Here is an 18803-nt window from a genome sequence, read left to right as displayed (position 1 = left end):
TTTCATGAAAACGTCTCAGCATTATCAAAACGCTCTGGGATGGGGGTTGTGAAATTTCCCATTATATTTTTTTTCACTCATTTTTTCCATTTAAATCATTTCCCCCTTTTTTTAAATCTGGGTTTTGGTACAAAAAGGCAGTTTTTGATAAAGAAAAAGAAATGAAAAAGATTATTGGCAAAAATGATGGCAGAAAATGTTAGGAAAAACAATAAATGGGTCCATTTTGAGCCTTGCACAATGGAAACAACTCTGAAATTTAATGAAATTATTTTCCAGTTTAATTCCTAATCCTCCACCCTCCAGCTGGACACATTCCAGATCAACCCTTGTGCTTCTCAGCTTTCAGGCACCAGGCAGCAGTGTCTTATGCCTGTGCCATTTTTCCTTTTCACCAACCACCAAGGGGTGGATTCATCAAGAAAAATGCATTAGTGTGAGACAGGAGTAAACAACTCGCGTCACCGCTGCCGCGTCTCTTTCCTAGTAGCGGGTGCGGAGAATCGGAGCTGATGGTCCCCTGTGCACCAGACACCATCTGCAGAATGCTCTCATAAGTGCTTTTCGGCAAGTGGGTGAAAGGAACGGCTTGTTTGTGATGGCAGTGAAACACAGCACTTAAGACCAGCGCAGCTGTCACAAAGACATGCACACACAAATTGGCCTGAAGGTGGATGATGGCTCAGTAGGTAGGAATGAAGTGTGGTAATTGAACAATAAACTCTTATTCCTCTCTCATATTTCCTGGACCCTTTGAGGGAGAGAAGGTTCCATCATTGGCTTCCAGGGGGACAACCAGCCACTGGGCCTGGGAGCGAGAGCACCAAGGGACATTGGCATCAGAGCACTGGTATCAGCTCAGCCGCACAAGAACCAGCATTATGAACCCAGCTACTAACAGCCCCACTCTCATGCTTTGTGCCTGATCCTGACCCCACTGAAGTCAATGGCAAAACGCCTGTTGACTTAAACAGCAGCAGGCCCCTTGCACATATTTTACAGGAATAAAATTGGACCCTGGCATGAAAGGTTTCCACCTTGTGTTCCCTGCTCTCATTTTCCCTCATCCATCCATTCTTACCCCACCTCTGCAAAAAGCTGTTTTGCTCCAAGTCTTATGCCTTGCTCCGGTTGCCATTGAACTTGCTGAAGGGAGACTGGCTGGCGGGGTGACTAGGGTCATGTCCTTTGCCGCTCATGAGGGCAGAGATGTGAAGGTCCAGACTCTTCCCAGTGATTTCATTTGATAGCTAATTAATGGCCTCCCCTCGTTTCCATGGCAACCCCGTGCTTTGCTCCGAGCCCTGATCCAAATGGGCACTCTGTATGCTCCCAGTGCCTTAGCATCAGCATATTAATAAGACATGCTGACGTTATCCGCTTGCTGCCACATCAGGCTGGCAAGGCTGAAATTGAATTTACAAAGTTTCCCAGCAAGCTCGCGGCTGCTCCTCCCCTCTGTCCATGAGCAATAGGTCTCAGCAGTGCTCTCCCCACCCCCACCCCCATGGCTGCTCCTCTCCTCTGTCCATGAGCAATGGGTCTCAGCAGTGCTCTCCCCACCCCTCACCCCTGCCCCTTGCTGGAAGGAGTGTAACGAAGACCCATCAAGCTTGGTCCCTTCCGTGCTTTGCCTCTGAGAAGAGGAGGTTTTGCTTTTGTTTTTACTTTGGATCCCTAATGTAAATACAAGGGAAAATCAAGCACTAGGGACTATATTGTAAGGGGCAATCCTGCACTGCATTCAATGGAGAGGTTAGACTAGATGTAGCCTTAAAGCTTGTCCCCCCAATTCCCTACAGTGAAGGGAGAGGTAGCTGAGGATATGGCTATAACAATGTCACACTTGTGCGGTCAGACACGTTGGGTGCGTCTAGTTTTCTGGGTGGAGGGACCTTCTGGAGTACCCCTATTTCTTCCCCATTAGTGACCCTTCCCTCCTAGACCTTGGGTCATGGTGAGCCTACTTCTGGCCAAGGACTGCTGGTTGGACATGGTTCTCTCCAAAGCCAATCAAAGCTGTTTTGAGTACTGATGTGGGCCCCTCTAGAGGGATACAGGGCACTTCCTCCCTCTGCCACCTGGAGATGTGACATGCCTCTACACCTGTCGCAGCTTGCAGAGCAAAGGACCTAAACATGAGCTAGTACAACTGGCTTTCCCTGTATGTTGGATGAGATTGTCATATGTGCTTCTTCACAGAGCATATGGAGCTGAGTAGAGGAAACAGAGAGCACAAAACACTGTACAAAACCAGGCACATTTCCCATTAGTAAACCAGACCCTGAAATCTTCCTCGCTCCATAAACCTGGTTGTTTCTTTCCCAGCTGCCCTAGGGGAGCAAAACATGGTGCAAGTGCCACCTCTATCAAGTCTCCTCTAATGAACCCAACCTGTGTTTATTTCTTTTTCTTGTGAGTCTGAGACTCGGTTCAAGCCCAATATGCTGGCTGAGCTGCCAGAGAGTTGTAATTTTTTTTTATCCTGAAGGACAAAATAATTGATCCACAACATTTTGTCTTCATTTCACAATGCACTGACACCCTGCCATGTTGCAACATCATTCCATGTTGATGCCAGACAAAGATTCTCCACGGTATTGATGTGGCATTCCATAATGATGCCATGTAATAACATCATGACTCATTCAAAAAGTTTTGGACACCAAGGGGGTGTCTATATTAGACTTTTTCCAAATAAAACTTCCCTCTTTTTCTACTCAGGGTCCAGCTTCAACAGTGGTAGCAGTTCCTGACGTGCTAGTGGTCATCATCAGTGACTGACATTTTAACCCCTGTGTTCTCTAAATGGGCTAGAGCAGGTCTAGACAACAGTGATTGAAAACTCTGGTGGCTGCCAGTGCCATGTCTAAGCTAAAGTTCCCACTTTGGTACCACCAGTTTCAGCCTAACGTAAATAAAACTATAGGGATTGAGCACCCCATGAAGTCAATAGGAGATGTATGCATACCCTAACTATTCTGCAAACAGAGGACAGGCTTTGGAAAATGAATCTGCTGATGACCCTATAGATTTCTGGTTGAGTGGCAACTCCTCCTGCTATTGGTGACTAGACCTGGGTGAATAATTCGTAAGGAATAATTATCTGATGAATTTCATTTCTTTTTCTGCTAGCAAATTTCACTCTTCCAGATTATTCACCAAATCATATCAGTGAATCCTTCTTGGTCTGTAGGTTGTTCAAGAACAATATTTGGTATTTTAAATGTATTACTATTATTCCTTAACTTTCAGCTCTTTTGATTGGTCGGGTAGATTACATGGTATGTCCCTGGTCCTTGACTGGATGGATGTAATTCTTAGAAACACAGTTTCCACTGCAAATACTCATAATTACAAATGTGAAATTGGCTTCTCACGAATACTCTCCAGTATTTGCTTAAAAGTGACTGCTTTCTAATGTGAGCATGTTCCCTGGCAGGAATATGCATGGAAACAAACACAAGAGGTGTCACAAATGTAACTGACTCCCCATCATACCCACAACATGGGCTGACTGCCGGATTTTACTCTTTCTTCTCTTGGTAGCAGCTCAGAGTAGTTTGGGTATAGCCTCCCCCTAGCTAGTTTGCTTGTGGCTTTCTCTAAATGAGTGTATGTTTCTTTCAAGGTTAGCTAATCCTCTTCCCTCCACTTTGGTGCACAGTAGAGATGAGCCTGAACCAAAACCTTGCAAACTGAACTCTGAGTCTGAATCCAGATTTAATTGTCTAACTTGATGCCTGGTATCAATGCACTCCATGGACAAAATTTTCAAAAACACCTACGTTACAAAATTTAACCCCATATCTTTGCCGTGGGCCTATCCAAAACCATAGATCCAAACACATCTGAATATCAGAGTTCGGGTTCAAATCTGAACTTTTTTGAGCTGAAATATTAAACCACAAACCAGATCAGGACCCATGGCTTAGGTTCAGGTTTGGCTCAAGGTCTCAGTTCCAGCTTGTACGAAAAAAGAACAGGAGTACTTGTGGCACCTTAGAGACTAACAAATTTATTAGAGCATAAGCTTTCGTGGGCTACAGCCCACTTCTTGTAGCCCACGAAAGCTTATGCTCTAATAAATTTGTTAGTCTCTAAGGTGCCACAAGTACTCCTGTTCTTTTTGCGGATACAGACTAACACGGCTGCTACTCTGAAGCTTGTACGAAGATACTGCTTTATTGCCTGAATTGACCAGGTCAAGTAGCTGTATTTCTCCTGTTAGGTACTACACCTCCTTATTTTTTATTGATTCCTCACCAAAACCTGTTGAAATCAATCAAGAGTCCCCCTCACCCTGTCTTCAGTAGGTTGTGGATTGCGCCCTAAATCTTCAATTATATGCTCTATGGATTTTTGAAAAATAATAGAAGTATATATTCCCAGTGCACAACTTTACTTAGCTTGGTTACATTTTGATAATTCAACCTATTTTACTTCTACTTTGCTGTAGTGATTTTGGGAGATTGGGAGGTCTGTTCTTTTTGTGTGTGTCTGTGTGCAAATGTTGTGGTCATTTTGATGAACTTTTGCAACAATCTGTTTCTTTCGTATGGGGCAAAGAGTTTAGTGTCTGCAGATGAAACCTGGATTTTGTTTGTAGAGATCGTTTGTGTGTGTACACGTGTGTGTGTATAGTATATGTGAAAAAAACTCAACTTGTATATTTTCCAAAGTGACATGATCTGGAGTGCCTCTGTTCTTTGGTCCTTGACTTGAGACACCTTACATTTGTGTAGCTGCAGTTGTGAAGCTGGGGTAAATTGTCATAGCTCCATTGACTCCAATGGAGCTATGACCAATGGTGTCAATGGAGCACTGACCATTTGAAGCAGCTAGGGATCTGCTCCAGTAGAGGTCCTGGTCCTTCAAAGGGGCTGATTTTCAGAAAGTGCTGAGCATCGGCCCACTGGTAAGATGTTTCCAGTTGGGCGCCGAAAGATGGAGATACACCAAGTTCCTAGTCTCTTTGGAAAATGTAGTCCTTCACTCCTCCTTGTGTGTGCAAGCCATAGATATTACTCTCAAAGGACTGCCATCACCTCCCTTCCAGAGACAAAGTTCATCACAGGAGGGGTGAATAATTAAACATCAGGCTGATATAAATCTCAACAGAAGAAATATCTTTTATCTTTTGACCATTTACTCCCACTAGGAATAATGGCAGTTCTTTTACATTGATATATAATTCTTTGTTGGTTTGTTTGTTGATTTGTTTGTCTTGGCACCTGCATAGCAGAAATCTTTACAATTCATTACCGAAACGTCCCTCCCCCCAGCTCTGATCCTCCCTCTGATTTATTTTTGCAGCACCTGAGTCCTAACAAGCAACACCCTCAAGGTCGAGAGAGAGTAAGATGTGACCCATTTATGATGGATTATAGAAATAACAAACATGCCTGACAGTTTTATACAGCTGCTAGAACGGGTTTAGTTTCCAACAAATGAAGAATTTCCTCTTTTTTTCCCCCCTTTTTTTTTTGTATATTAATTACATTTTACAAATTTTCTTTTCTTTTCTTTCCCCTTTCCTTGTTTCCTTTTTCTTTTCATTTTTTTTATACAGCGAAAGGATCAGTTACTGATGTGTCCACAGAAGAGTCTGGGTTAGCAGAGTTTGGCTGTCATCTGGTCTGACTGTTTGAGGATCTCGGTGTTGTACAGGTCTAGTGCATGGTTCACGCGGATGATCTCGCTGTTGGTTAATTTCAGGCGGTGCTTGAGCATACAGGAGAACAGATCCAGCTGAGGCTTACCCGGTGCCACAGGGGGGGCCAGTCTGTTGATTCGGTCCCGAATGTCCAGCAGCAAGAGCATGACAGAGGACGAGGAATAGAACTGCCCACCTTGGGTGTATGACTGGTTGACCTGCTGCACAGCACTGCGCAGCAGGTCGGCGTTAAAACGCAGGCTGTAGCCGTACACCTGCACGTCAGAGATCTTGATGTAGAACTGACGCTTGCTGGGGTCAGAAAGGTCCACGGGCCCTTGGCCAGTCTCATTGCGCAGCAGGGAGGGCAGCCGAGTCCGGCTGCGTAGGTAGATGTGGACAGTCTCAAAAAAGGTTTTCCATCGGTTGCCCAGCAGCAAGGTCCAGTTGTAGCACTGGCTGTTCTGGAGGCGGATTTTCTCCCAGCGCGGGTAGCCGAACTCCCCAAAGGGCATGTTCCAGCCCTCGGAGTGGCTCCCGCTGAAGGGGTTGACGTAGACAAAGAACATGGGGTCCAGGCTGCTGTTGCGCATCTGGCATATGCGCATGGAGATGCCGATCACCATGTGGATAAAGTCCATCCGGTTCTTGTTGCTCTTCAGGGTGAGGGACATGCGCTTGCGCCACCTGGGGTCGAAGAAGGTGTCCAGGCGGATCTCGTTGCTGATGAAGGTGGTGTGCACGTAGAGGCGCGAGTCCATTTTCTGCAGCAGATACTTCAGCTCCAGATCCTGGAAATCCAAGTCTGTCTCAAAGCTGATGAACTGCTCGCTGCGCTCCGAGTCCACGTTCTGCGGCTCGCAGCGGCCCCGGTACAGCTTGTAGCCCTTGTTGCACGAGCCGCAGAGGGAGATGTTGGCCAGACTACACATGGCGCAGCTGTTGTTGCCCCCGATGATGCACGGGATGGGGCGCTGGCACAGGCTGGTGCTGCTGTGGCACACGCAGCTCCGTTGGCTCTCCAGAAAGGTCCCCCAGAACCCATTCTCATTGCAGTAAAGCAGGGACTGAACCCGGGTAAGCCACTGCTGTATTGTCCTGCAAACAGGAAAACAAGAACTTTAGCCTCAAGTATACAGATGGGCTCTTACCCACCCTACCCTTAATAGGGGCCCAGTTTCAATTGTATGTGAGGCAGGGTTTCAGAAGCTGCATGTTCTGGTGTCTGGCATTTGATACATCCTGGTCCAGTCTTTCCCTATCCTGCATCACTCCCTTTGCGCTGCACGGACCATGCAAAAGAAAGGCCAGCTGGCCTCAATTTCTTGCTGGGGCTTCATCAGTGCTGATGAGTCGCTAGTGGGAGCGGAACTGACAAACCCAGCAAGGGGTTGCAGGGAAAGGCCCCTTTGACTATCCCCCGCTGGCAGCTGGTTCCTTGGGGAGCATTACCAACCGCTGCAGGTTATAAGAGCTTCTCTAGGCTGAGACTGGGCAGTGACTCAGGGCGTCCTCCTAGCCAGCCCTCTCTTCCCCCCCCAAAAATGAGCTCATGATGTAATGAGCCAAACCCGGGAACCTTGATCAGCTGATGGTGCACAGGTCAGTGAAGACAGACAAGAAGCCAGAGGCTTGGGTGTGTGGTGATAGTTCTGTTGTAATACCCTCATTCTTAAACCACCCCACTATCTCAGTGGCTGCCCCTATTACTCTATATTGCAGTAACCCCATATATGGCTTCTCCAACTCCCCTGTAATGTTGCCTTTCTGACTGGCCACCACTTAGCACCTCCATGCAGTATTTCCTTTCTAACCAGCCCCCCCCCCCCCAACTCCCTGCACAGCTGCCCCTCCCCCCTCACTAATGAATACTTCATTGTCTCCTCTGGGCAAAAAAGGTCTTGGTAGCGCTGTAGTGAGAGGACTGGCTAATGACAAATTAGGATTCAGTCCCTGCAGAACAGGAGGAGTGATTATGGACAGAGGCTCTCAGAGCTGGATTAGTGAAATTCATGGCACCTGCATAGCCTGACCGCGGAAGAACCATTAAGCTGTGAGCTGTATCAAAGAAGGCATTAAATGATACAGCAGCAAAGAACAGCAAGAGGACTCAAGGAAGAGAAGAGAAGGGAGGGGTGAGAGAGAGGGGTGAAGGAGACAGAGACATGGAAGGGAAGAAATAAATAAGGAAGAGGGAAGAGATGTGGAAAAGAATTGGAAGCAGAGATGGAAGGAGGGAGAGATTAAGGGGGAGTGTGAAATAAAACAGAGGAGAGAAAAAAGCAAATGGAAAGAGAGAAACTGACAAAAGGAGAGAAAGAAGCAGGGAGAGGGTGGTAAGAAAGGAGAACTGTGCAAAGGGAGGGAAAATAGAAAGCAGAAAGAAAGGGAGTGAAAGGCTCAAACTGAGAGGGACAGGAGAGCGAAATGAATTAACAGGAAAATGCTGAAGGCTGAGAAGTGTGAAGGGACCATTAGCACATCCCTCATTTGGCATGAAGCTGCCAGGGTCTTTCTCCCCCATAACAGCTCACCAGATCTGTCCTGCGAGTGGGAAAAGGCAGAGAGAGGCTAGGGAACTTGGAAACAAGACACTGACATCTATAAATATCCGGACTGGAAAGTAAGACACTAAGGGAAGGAGTTAGCATCCATGTCCCCCTTGTCCTGAAGTGCTCTAACCACTAGGCCCCCTGACTACAGTATGGACGGATCACCTTCCCCTCGAGGGACGCACAATTCCTTGCTTCTGCTGTACGTGGCGATCTAAATATAAAACTGCAGCATTAGAGCAGGTGCATGGGAAATAAAACAACCCGCCCATCTGCCAAATTGTTTTTTTGGCTGCATGGGTGAAAGGCTCATTGATGAAGCATGAGGCTCCGGTGATGGAGCTCCCTGCTCAATGGCAACAATGGGAAATCACAGGTTGCCAGGCTCACAGCAGCTATTGTGTCTTAAAGCTACATTCCAAGCTCCCACCTACACTGCAATTTCCACCACGACAGTTACAACAGAGGAGCCCCCTGGCAGCAAGATGAACTCAGGGACGAGGCACAGGGCTGGGGCTTGAAAGACGGGGGTTCAAGTCTTGGCTCTGCCATATCATCTCTTTGCATCTCAGTTCCCTGTCTGAACAATGGGGATATTCCTTCCTTAGGCTTGCTGGGAGAACACATGTATTACTCTTCGCAAGGGACTGGGGCCATATAGATGGAAAGCGGATGTGGTTTGGTCCTGGCGCTGAATTGTGTCCCTGCTCTGTGCTAGAGCTGGGTCAAGGCTCCAGGGAGTGACCCCTTTGGGAACCGGCAAAGGAAAGCGAATCCTACCCAGGTTTTACACTGACCCCAGTGCACAGCTGCCTGGTGTAGGGAGCATTCCAGGATAGGGGTATGGCTAGAGTGTTCTTCTGCCCAGCGATTCTGTAAGCCACCTTGCACTGGCCTCAGCGCCAGAAGAGGGATAAAGCTGACCTGTCACGAGTAACGCTCATAGGCATATATCTTGCTATGGAGACTCATTGGTGTGGTAGGAGCTGGGGACACATCCTGCAATGAAATTGCACTGCCAGTACCGGTCGCTCAGCCCCCCAGAGCAGGAAGAAATTTGCCCACTGGAGAAGAAGCTGAAACCAGCCTCTTGGCAGGTTGGTAAAGAGTAATTGCCTGAGTGAATTTGATCTGGCAATGAAGAGAAGAGCATTAACATGGAGAGAGAGGCAAGGGGCTTCTGCTGAAGCTAAGTATCGATGACTCCCCAGCTCCAGTGATAGCCACCATGCAGCACGAGCTACGAACACATGAGCAAGAAAGAGGAATTGAGAGGCCAAAGGGCTGCATTGACATAGGAACAAGGCCAGGGCGACGGGCGAGACTATCGTTTATATCGTGGGTGTATGTGTATAGGTGGGGTTCATTGGGTAGTTATGGGTGTTTGTAGAGTGAGTGTGTGCGCACGTGTGTATGTGCCAACATACATTTCATACTGTATCTCTGGGTTTTCTATATACATAAACACACACATTGCACATAAACTTAAATAACCACCATGCACACTCTCATATACAAAGAATAGAGAGAAATACACTACACATGATTTAACAGATACATATGCCTATACCTTAACATCAGGGGCCAGTTTTAGCTCTGGTGTAAGCACAACTCTATTGATTTCCTTATGCCAGGGCTGAATTTGGCCTTCCATGTGCATCATGCACTCAAAGATTTCCTGTGGCTTGATTCTCCGCTCCTTTCCACTGGGGATACATGGAGGTAACTCCACTGACGTATTGAGCGTTTCAGTGATGTAAAGCTGGTGGAGCAGAGTGTGGGATCAGGCCCTTTGTGTCTAATTCTGAGCTCGCTTACACCGGTGTAAATCAGCAGTAACTTCACTGAAGTCAAGTATCAGGGGGTAGCCGTGTTAGTCTGTATCGACAAAAACAACAAGGAGTCCAGTGGCACCTTAAAGACTAACAGATTTATTTGGGCATAAGCTTTCGTGGGTAAAAACCTCACTTCTTCAGATGCATCCACTGAAGTCAGTGGAATTAGATTACTGTCCAACCACTCTAGTGAGTGCAAGAGACTAAGAGGGGAAGGAGGTTGGTTGTGTGTGACCCGGCACATTTCAGAAGATGATCTACACGGATATCCGTCTGGGCTACAAATGGCTCAGTGCAATGAAAAGACGAATTTACAGCGGCCACACATGCCAGATAAACAGAAATAAGCCAGAATAGTACGAGTTGACCTGATAGGAATTAGAGAAACATGACAGGCCTGTTCCCCACACCATGGCAATTACAGAATCAGATCATTATGTCCTAGTCCAGCCTCGATGCTGGTTGGATTGTACAAATGCAGACTACCCTTCTTCCCACCCACTCGTTCGCTGAGCATCCCATCCAAGAGGAGGCCGTGAAGAACAGGAAAGGCGGCTCAGCCAAGATCTAGAAACTAGCAATTTTCCTCTTCCCCAAATCAGCATTGTGAAGCGGTGATGGGAAGGGAGCAGAGGATGGTACCGTGTTTTCTGTGTCTCAGCGCTATGGAGATGCAAGCAGGACAGGGGAAAAAATACCATCTGCTGATGGCTGCACTAAATAGATAAATAAATAAAATAAGAAGCAAAACCCAGAGCATGCCTAGGGACAAGCTATAGGCATGAAAGAAAGAGGTGCAATGAAAGACAGACACCATCTGAAAGCAAATGTCAGAGTAAACCAGTATGTTTTAGATGGGTGTCTCTTGCTCCCTCCCCCCCAAAAAAGGTTATAAGTGGGAGTTAAATTTCCATGTTTTTTTGTTGTCAGATTCAAACAATCCCTCTGTAATGCTGTGAACACTAAACACGTTGTGCTGGCACATTAGAACCAGAAAATGAGATGGACGATAAACTGACCAACCTAGTATTTTCTCTTCAAGCCCTGTGAAATGCAAACTGCAAACCACAAACAACATGCATGGTGAAGACGCCATTAGCTCTTTACATTTCTGTCAGTTCTGTCTATTTGTGTCACCAGGCTGCAGTTGAAACCAGTGGATGACCCATCACCAGAGATAAAGGGAGCTGCAGGCAGAGTGGTCTCTTTGAGGGACCTTTGACTTTGGAATGATTCGCTCTCGTCCCTCTGGTTTAAAAGAGTTCAGATTTGTTGACCTTCTGGAGTCACTCCAAAGTTCATTTCTTTGGGCAAGGCTGAAGGGCAGGTTTGGGGGAAATGTGAAGGGAAATGAGATTTTCATCTGGATGGTAGCTATGTACGCTAGTTAAAATGTGAACTTAAACATTTAATTTCACATTTGTGTCAACAGTTCATTGAAAAATAAAGGGGATGGGGGATTTTTAATATTTTTGTGAATCAGCCCCCTATTTCTCATCAAGCGATAGTTGCCATGATGGCTTGATGCCGTAGTGAAGTGAAAGTGTGTGCTACTATTTTCATTCTTAAAGACTGTGAAATGTATTCTTAGCTAATGTCAATAAGACTAGAGGCCGGGAGAGATGGTCCTCTGTGTGTATTCTTTATTAACTCTAAAACTTATGTGTGCCCATTCAGTTTTCAAATTTAAATAAATTACGACATGCTTTAATATAGGCTACGAGAATTAAGGAGTCATTTCTTTTTTAAAACCTATGAACTTGATATGGACAATGTACTTTTAAGAAAAAGCAAATCAATGCAAATCTTTACAGTTTCTTTCTTCCTTTCTTTCTTTCTTTCTCCACTATTGACAAAGGTCATAGTAGTATCATTCCAATTACAAAAATCTCTACCCTCTCTTTTTCATGGAAACACTTCCTCTTCTTTTTCCTGGAGGGCAGTGAATGACAATTCTATTTCTCTCTCCTTTAGGTTGCTATTGAATATATAATGTACTTTTCTATTATGCTTTTGTGCACAAGAGAGAGAAAGAGAGAGAGACGTGCTGTTAATATAACCCCTCCATCCTTTCAAAGCCAGTGGCATGAATGATAAGCATCTGTCTCTATGTAATATATACAATTAGAAAATTAGAATGTTTCCTAGCCCCAATAAAAAGAACACTGAAATACATACCTCTCTCTCCATATCTGTCTACCGAGCCAGTCCCCCAACTTACTACAAATGCGGAATGACACATAAGAGTGGAAATGATAATATGCCTGGTGGTGTTGACTTAAACAAATCAAACACATCAGTCAGTTAAAAACTCAGCTGCCAGCATCCATTTCATCCTCCCTCACCCAGCTTTTATAGTGCTTGTTGGAGGCTCCCTTTCTGCCTGGCTGGCTTTTTAAAATAGAAGCGAAATGCTAACGACATATTTATATAAAGCTTTGTATCAGCGCGGTTGGCTGCATATTTGCTAGGTGCTGTTTTCTGCTTTTGGTGGTGGTGATGATGCACGATTCAAAGATAATATATGAATGTCTATGTTACTTCTGCAGAAGCCAGGTTCGTTTGTAACGACTTAGCCAACCGTCTAGAGGGGTCAGTTTGAAAATGTTCTCCAGAAGAAAATAAAAATCCGTTAACCTTGAACTATCCCTGGTCTCCTCAATGGGATATTGTTCACCTGCACAACAATCCTCTGTGATTAAAGAGGCCTTAAGGACCTGGAAGCATGACATTGACTGCATATGGCTACGTGAAAGCTCAGAATGCTCATTGCCCTATGGATAAAATGGTTACAAGAGCCTCTAGTTAGCCAATTAATTATCTCTCGAAATAGAACAGACAGCTGATCAAGCTGGTGAAAAAAAGCAGCTCATCTACAAATGCTAACTTGGCCCATCCGCTCCCAGAGCGGCTTGGAAGAGGAGATACCAGCCGCTCATTATTTCCAGGGTTTCAAGCAACACTCCTCAGTTCCAGACAAGAGCTACGATAGGGTGAGAAATGTTCATTAAAACCATGGAGACAGAACTCCAAAAATGGTGGGAGACAGCTCTGAATCCTGCCACCCGGAAAGGCTGTGAGGAGTCAGCGATTACTATATAATATCTACAGCTGCTATAGCTGTGACAGGACACCCATTTCCTCAATAACTCTGAGCATGCCTCTTTCCTTCTTTCACGCTCTCATTGGTAGCTATGTCACCGGGGCCTGAATCACTCCAGGTCCACAGTTTTCTCTGCATTGCTCTGAGCTTTGTAAAAGAAGAAAGAGGCACCAAGTATTCAAAAAATAAAATAAAACAACCCCCCTGCCTAGTGCTTCTCACTGAGGCCATCGGCACGGACCTGCCATGGATGCAGAAGGTGGGGGTATAAGTACCTTTCTCTAGGCAGCTGGTGGTTAGGGTTGTGCCGGCACCGGACACTGAGGCCAAAGAGTTTGCGGGCAGTACGTTGGATCTTCTGCCGTTGGGCTTCCATGGAGCTCTGCAGGAGTTTGTATCGGTTCTGAAGATCCCAGTCATTGCCCCAGTGCTGGTGGATGCTCCCGATGGTCAGGAAGTGGTTGTTAGGTAGCCTTTTCATGAAGGATTTAAACTCATCTAGGAACACACAACCAAAGTGGCAGGCTTTGAGTGACTCATGCATTAGTGCGGGCACAAGGCCTAATACTAGCTATTGAAGCAATAACAGTCAAGGTGCAGTAGGGCCTTAATGACCAGCTGAAAGAAGCTGATGAGCATTAATCCCCAGGTTTGTCATTATTCCCCAGGAAACACCCTAATTCTGTGGTTGTCATTGCTGTTATAAGGGGGGATTTATAGCCAACGCATGTTATGGGTGAGATATTTTCCATGTATACTTGCAGCAGAAGAACACAGATGGAGAATTAATACTCCAGGGCATGGGATCTTAACCTGGACGGGTCACCAAAGGCATCGTGGGGTTGTACCCACCCTGCTATTGCTAAATGGGAAGGGTGTCCCAGCAAGGACCCAGTTATATGGGATCGGGGATTCCACTAGGGAAAATGTAGAGATTAGAGCGGTTTAAAAATGTATTGAAGTGAAACATGTTTCCATTTAAAAATGGCCTTTCTTTCAAATTCAGAAATTGCCATGAACAAATTTGGTTTGTTTGAAATTTTCCATTTTTTGCACCACCACACCAGAAAATTAAAAACATTGTCACTTTTTTCTGGCTTTCAGTTTATTGTTTTCATGTCCTCCCCATTCCCTTTCTCTCTTTTGGTGGCAAAATAAAAAAAAAAAAAAAGTGGGGGGGGAGGGGAGAGGGAGAAAAAAAGCAAAAAGTGAAAAATCCAAGCAAAATTTTTCTAGAGAGATTTTCCTGAAATTTTTCATATAACTGAAAAATTATTCCCTTTTGGACCGGTGGTATGAAAATTCCTTATAAATGATCAATGTTGGTTTTTTTTACTACACATTTCCTATTGTTCAACCTCTAACTCAAAACTAGCAGCCTAATAGAGAAAGTCTATGTATTAGCCAAGTAGGTAGTTAGGGAGGTAGACAGATATTCATCACCATACAATCTGAGCACCTAATAAAAAAATAATCACTACCACCACACTATAAAGACCATAGGACATCTGGTTTCCTACATTCCTTCCCCAAAGGCAGCTGGGAGATTTTCTTTTTTTAGTCATCTGCAATCCACTCCATTTATAATGTGGCATTCAGTCCCTTTCTCCTCCTCCCCTCAAAACGACTCCCTCCCATTCCCCTGTCCTCTGAAACTATCATCATGTATAATTGCTTCTGTGGACCGCACTGATTATACCTAGTACCTTTTAGCAATAAAAGCTCTGCATTTGCTTCCCGCCCCTTACAAATCAATTTCCTCCAAAGCCTGTTTGTGTGAAAGGCCGAGCTCTTTTCTCTCTGATGATGGACGTGCCGTGATTTTGTAGAGACTAGGGGTTGAAATTTGAGTTCATTGTGTGTATTTTGATACCGGCAGCACAAAACAAAGCCAGCAAACTAAAAGCTGCAGGGTGTTGGTTCCCAAAGCTAAGGTTGACTTTAAGAAAACCAGTTTCTTAGTTAATATTTATATATATTAAAATGGCACCTAGAAACTCCAGCTGGGGCCAGTATCCCATTGTGCCAGGCACTGAACACACATAATAGAAAGACCCTGCTCCAAACAGTTTGGATTCTAAGTAGTAGAGCTGGCTGGAATTTTATTCCTCCCTCCCCTCGCAGAAATTTTTCCACAATGTACCACAGTCTTCTCTTTTGAGTCACACAGTGTATCATGGGAATTCTGCAGCTCTGGTTCATCTTGGGAGATGTTGTCTGGCTGGGGAGCCCAGCCTACAGAGGAGAATGGAGGCATAAGGTACCTGTACTACAACTCCCATGAGGCACCATGGTAACATTTCCAAATATTTTTTTTTTAGATTTCAGCCAAAATGTTTGCGGTTTTCAGGTGTTCAGTCTTTCAATGAAAAGTTGGAATTTTCCAGGGAAAGTAGAGACTGTTACACACACACACACACACCCCCCGCACCCTCCCCACATTTACTCAAAACCCAATTTTTCTTCCAAAATAGATTTGAAGGAAAATTGTCCAGCTCTACTAATTAGACAAGACAGAAATAGGCTGTGTTATTGTGCCCATTTTTCAGATGGGAAACTAAGGCACACAGCAATTATGGGGCATACTCTCAGCTGGTGTAAATCAGTATGGTTTCATTGGCTTTAAAGAAACCACACCAGTTTTCACCAGCAGAGGATCTGCCCTCATATGATTTTGTGAGATCACACTGAGAGTCTGTGGCAGAAGCAGGAACTGATGTTAGATTTTTTGAGTTGCACTCCACTGCCATTAGCTGATGTGCATCTTAAATTCACAGTTACATCCCTGTTCCCATTTTGGTTAAGAAGGCCTAAGAGATAATATTGGAGATTTTCATCAAAATGTTTTTCCATGGATGAAGACTAACTAAATAAGGACGTTTTATTAGCACAGTGAAGCAAAATGCTAATTAAACCTTAGATTTAATGACACTTTTCACTCCAAGGAATACTTTATATGGAATGTAACAAATTGATGACTGAAATGTACCAATTGGATATACAAAGTACAAATAGGTGTCACTTCAGCCATCATTGAAAGGCATCCACCTCTGGGAAGGAACATGGCAGCAGTTTAAGTGTGCACTGCAACACAACATGAAGTGAGAAACTCCCTATTCAAATGAGACTGCAAGAGGAATTTAGGGAGGCAGAATATAGTGAACTCTGATGACTCTGGCCAGTTTTAACACCTCTACACTTGCAAAATATGCCTGGGGTCTGTAATGGCAACAATGGTTAGGATGTGAGATTCTGATTCTCCTCTTATCCCAATTCAAATCAGGAACAGCTCCATTTAAGTCACTGGGTCAGCTCCCCAGGAAACGTAAATTGGCAGCTCCATTGACCATGCTGATTTGCACCAACTGAGGATCTGTCTCAATGGTTCCTCAGGTGTAAAATCGGAGTGGGAGCAGAACCACTTGGAGCAACAGTGAATGCAGTTTCCAGGCACTGAAATATAGATGGCAGATCATTTGAGGTCCACTGTAGGGCACCTAAGTTAGACCATCAAGGGGTCAGGAGGCTACAAAACAATGAGTAACAAAGGACCGGCTGAGAAGCGTGGCTGTGATGCTGTGAAGGCTCCCCCAGGGAGGTTTTCATTAAAAGCATTTTATCCAAGGTCTAGCGCCATTTCCTCATGGGACAAAGGAGCATTTGTCAATTCAGAGCCTGAATAGAGCAGTTACGACTTAAGCACCAAATTGCACGAAACACCATTAATTTCAAACCCACAGCAGAGCTGGCCAAAAGCCAAATGTGCTCTGAATTTGCTTCGGGTGCATGTCGTGTCACACAACTCCAAAAGGAAAACCCCCTAGGAGGGCAGCCCCTTCCTGACAACTTGCATTCCCATGCCGGAGGCAGGTATAATTTGGCTGCAAGCACTAACAAGTGCATGTAGTGCAGGGAGGAGGGGACTAGCTAGCGCTTCATGGATTAATTCCCACTTCAAAAGGGGTGTGTCCAGGCAGGAGCAGTAACTCCACCCCTCTAGGGCTCAGGGGACTGCTGGGTGGAGCATTTATTGTACCTTCCCCACAGGCGTAACAAGGGCCAATGCTCCTGCATCCCACCTAGAGCCCCGGAAAGCATTATGCTTTATGAAAGCTTAATAATGGGCCCGATTCAGATCTAGGTTACGCCAACATCATGCAGACAAAACGCCAATAAAGCCAGCAGACTAAACCACACGAAAATCAGGAACTTCAAGCCACCAGACACCAGCACTCAGAGCTTCCCCCCGCCCCCATCTCCCCACAGCACATCTCTGTCATAAAGGGGCTTAATCTGCCCTGTGATATTTGCACATGAGCTGCCAGTACACCGATAAGGAGTGTGTCATTCTGGGAGAGCTAAAGGTACGTTCTGCACCATTTACATTGTGGCTAATCTATAACGAAGCTAAATATCGCTCCTGTTTAATGATGAAATAGATTGTTTGGAATGCTAGCAGGCCCGGTAGAGAATTTTCCATCAAAACTGGTTTTAGATATAACATTGGGTTTTCTGTGAAACAACATTCATCATGAAAAGTGTCTGCTTCACATACAAATTTTCAAATTTTTGTCCAAAAAAAAAGAACATCTGAAAAACAAAAGCTTCTAGATATTAGGCCAAAAATATTTAGGTTTTTTTTTTCAGTGTGGGAGGGGGGTGTTTAATGAAAAGTCAAAATGTTTTCTGGAAGAGAAACTCATTTGCCTAACAACCCTTGCTCTGATCATTATTAAAACAACAACATCAAGACCACAGAAGCTGGAAAACAGCCCTTCTTCCTGGTTACCTGAATTCTCCAGATCTTTATAAGCTTCCGTCCAGGACTTGCCCATGTTTGCCAGCGTGTACTCCATGATCTGAATGTCGGTGATGGGACAGTTGCATTGTGGGAATTCTTCAGCGCACTGGCAGCCGCACTGGCTGTTCCGACACACATACTCCCCCTCTCCATTGCACATGATGTAACTCAACGCAGACTGGACAAATTTCTCTTGTAAATACTGAGGGAAGATGATCTGGAGACCTGGTGCGGAGACAAGAGCAGGGAATGTGAAAATAAATGTTGTGGGTTGCTGTTCCTTTTTTTAAACTTGTTTCATTAACAGCTTGGGAAGGTGACACAGACGAATTAAAAGTTGCTATAAGATTTCTTCCCTAGTTGTCAGGAGCAAGGAATTTGGGGTACAAGATTTATGCCTCAAGCACATTGCAACTGCTCAGCTGAGATCAGATTGCATCTGCTGGCCTTAAGGAGGTCATGGTGTGGGGTATCAGCTCACAAGCCTTGGAAAATACACCACAGTGTGTTCTGCAAGAAGAGACATAAGGAGGGAGTCCTTTAGGTGAAATTGACATTGTTATACTATTAGGTGCTAGAAAAAGCCTGCTAAAAACCTGTAGCCCCACAGAGCTGCCTGGGAGGGGCTGCCTCTTTAGCCCAACCCCAGAGTCCCCTCTATCCCACACTGGGTGGAGATTGTCTCTATTCAACTAGGCCCCAGACTCCACTACAATATGTTCCACCCTGGTACACAGTGCTGGCCTTTATACCTTTTCCTCGAATGGACTTTTTCAGCCTCATTCACCGAGTGCTAGTTCAGATATAATGAGCATTATGCCATTCTGACCTATTTTGTTGGAGACTAAATATCTCT

At 45.1% G+C, this 18803-nt stretch overlaps 1 protein-coding gene across 1 annotated transcript in view; it reads right to left on the bottom strand.

The window, feature by feature from the left end:
- Window positions 1-5108: 5108 nt before the first annotated feature.
- The window catches only part of BRINP1 (BMP/retinoic acid inducible neural specific 1), a 94437-nt gene continuing 80742 nt past the window's right edge, over window positions 5109-18803 (bottom strand). The window contains exons 6-8 of the mRNA XM_054007965.1: window positions 17936-18172; window positions 13422-13644; window positions 5109-6754 (exon numbers count right to left, since the gene is read on the bottom strand). Of these exons, the coding sequence (XP_053863940.1) occupies window positions 5614-6754; window positions 13422-13644; window positions 17936-18172 (1601 nt within the window). The 3' untranslated portion in view covers window positions 5109-5613. The remainder of the gene's footprint in view (window positions 6755-13421; window positions 13645-17935; window positions 18173-18803) is intronic.

This window comes from Malaclemys terrapin, chromosome 17 (assembly GCF_027887155.1).
Source record: "Malaclemys terrapin pileata isolate rMalTer1 chromosome 17, rMalTer1.hap1, whole genome shotgun sequence".
Classification (NCBI taxonomy): Eukaryota; Metazoa; Chordata; order Testudines; family Emydidae; genus Malaclemys; species Malaclemys terrapin.
Note: the sequence above shows the minus strand (reverse complement) of the source record. Positions and strands in the feature narration are given on the sequence as shown.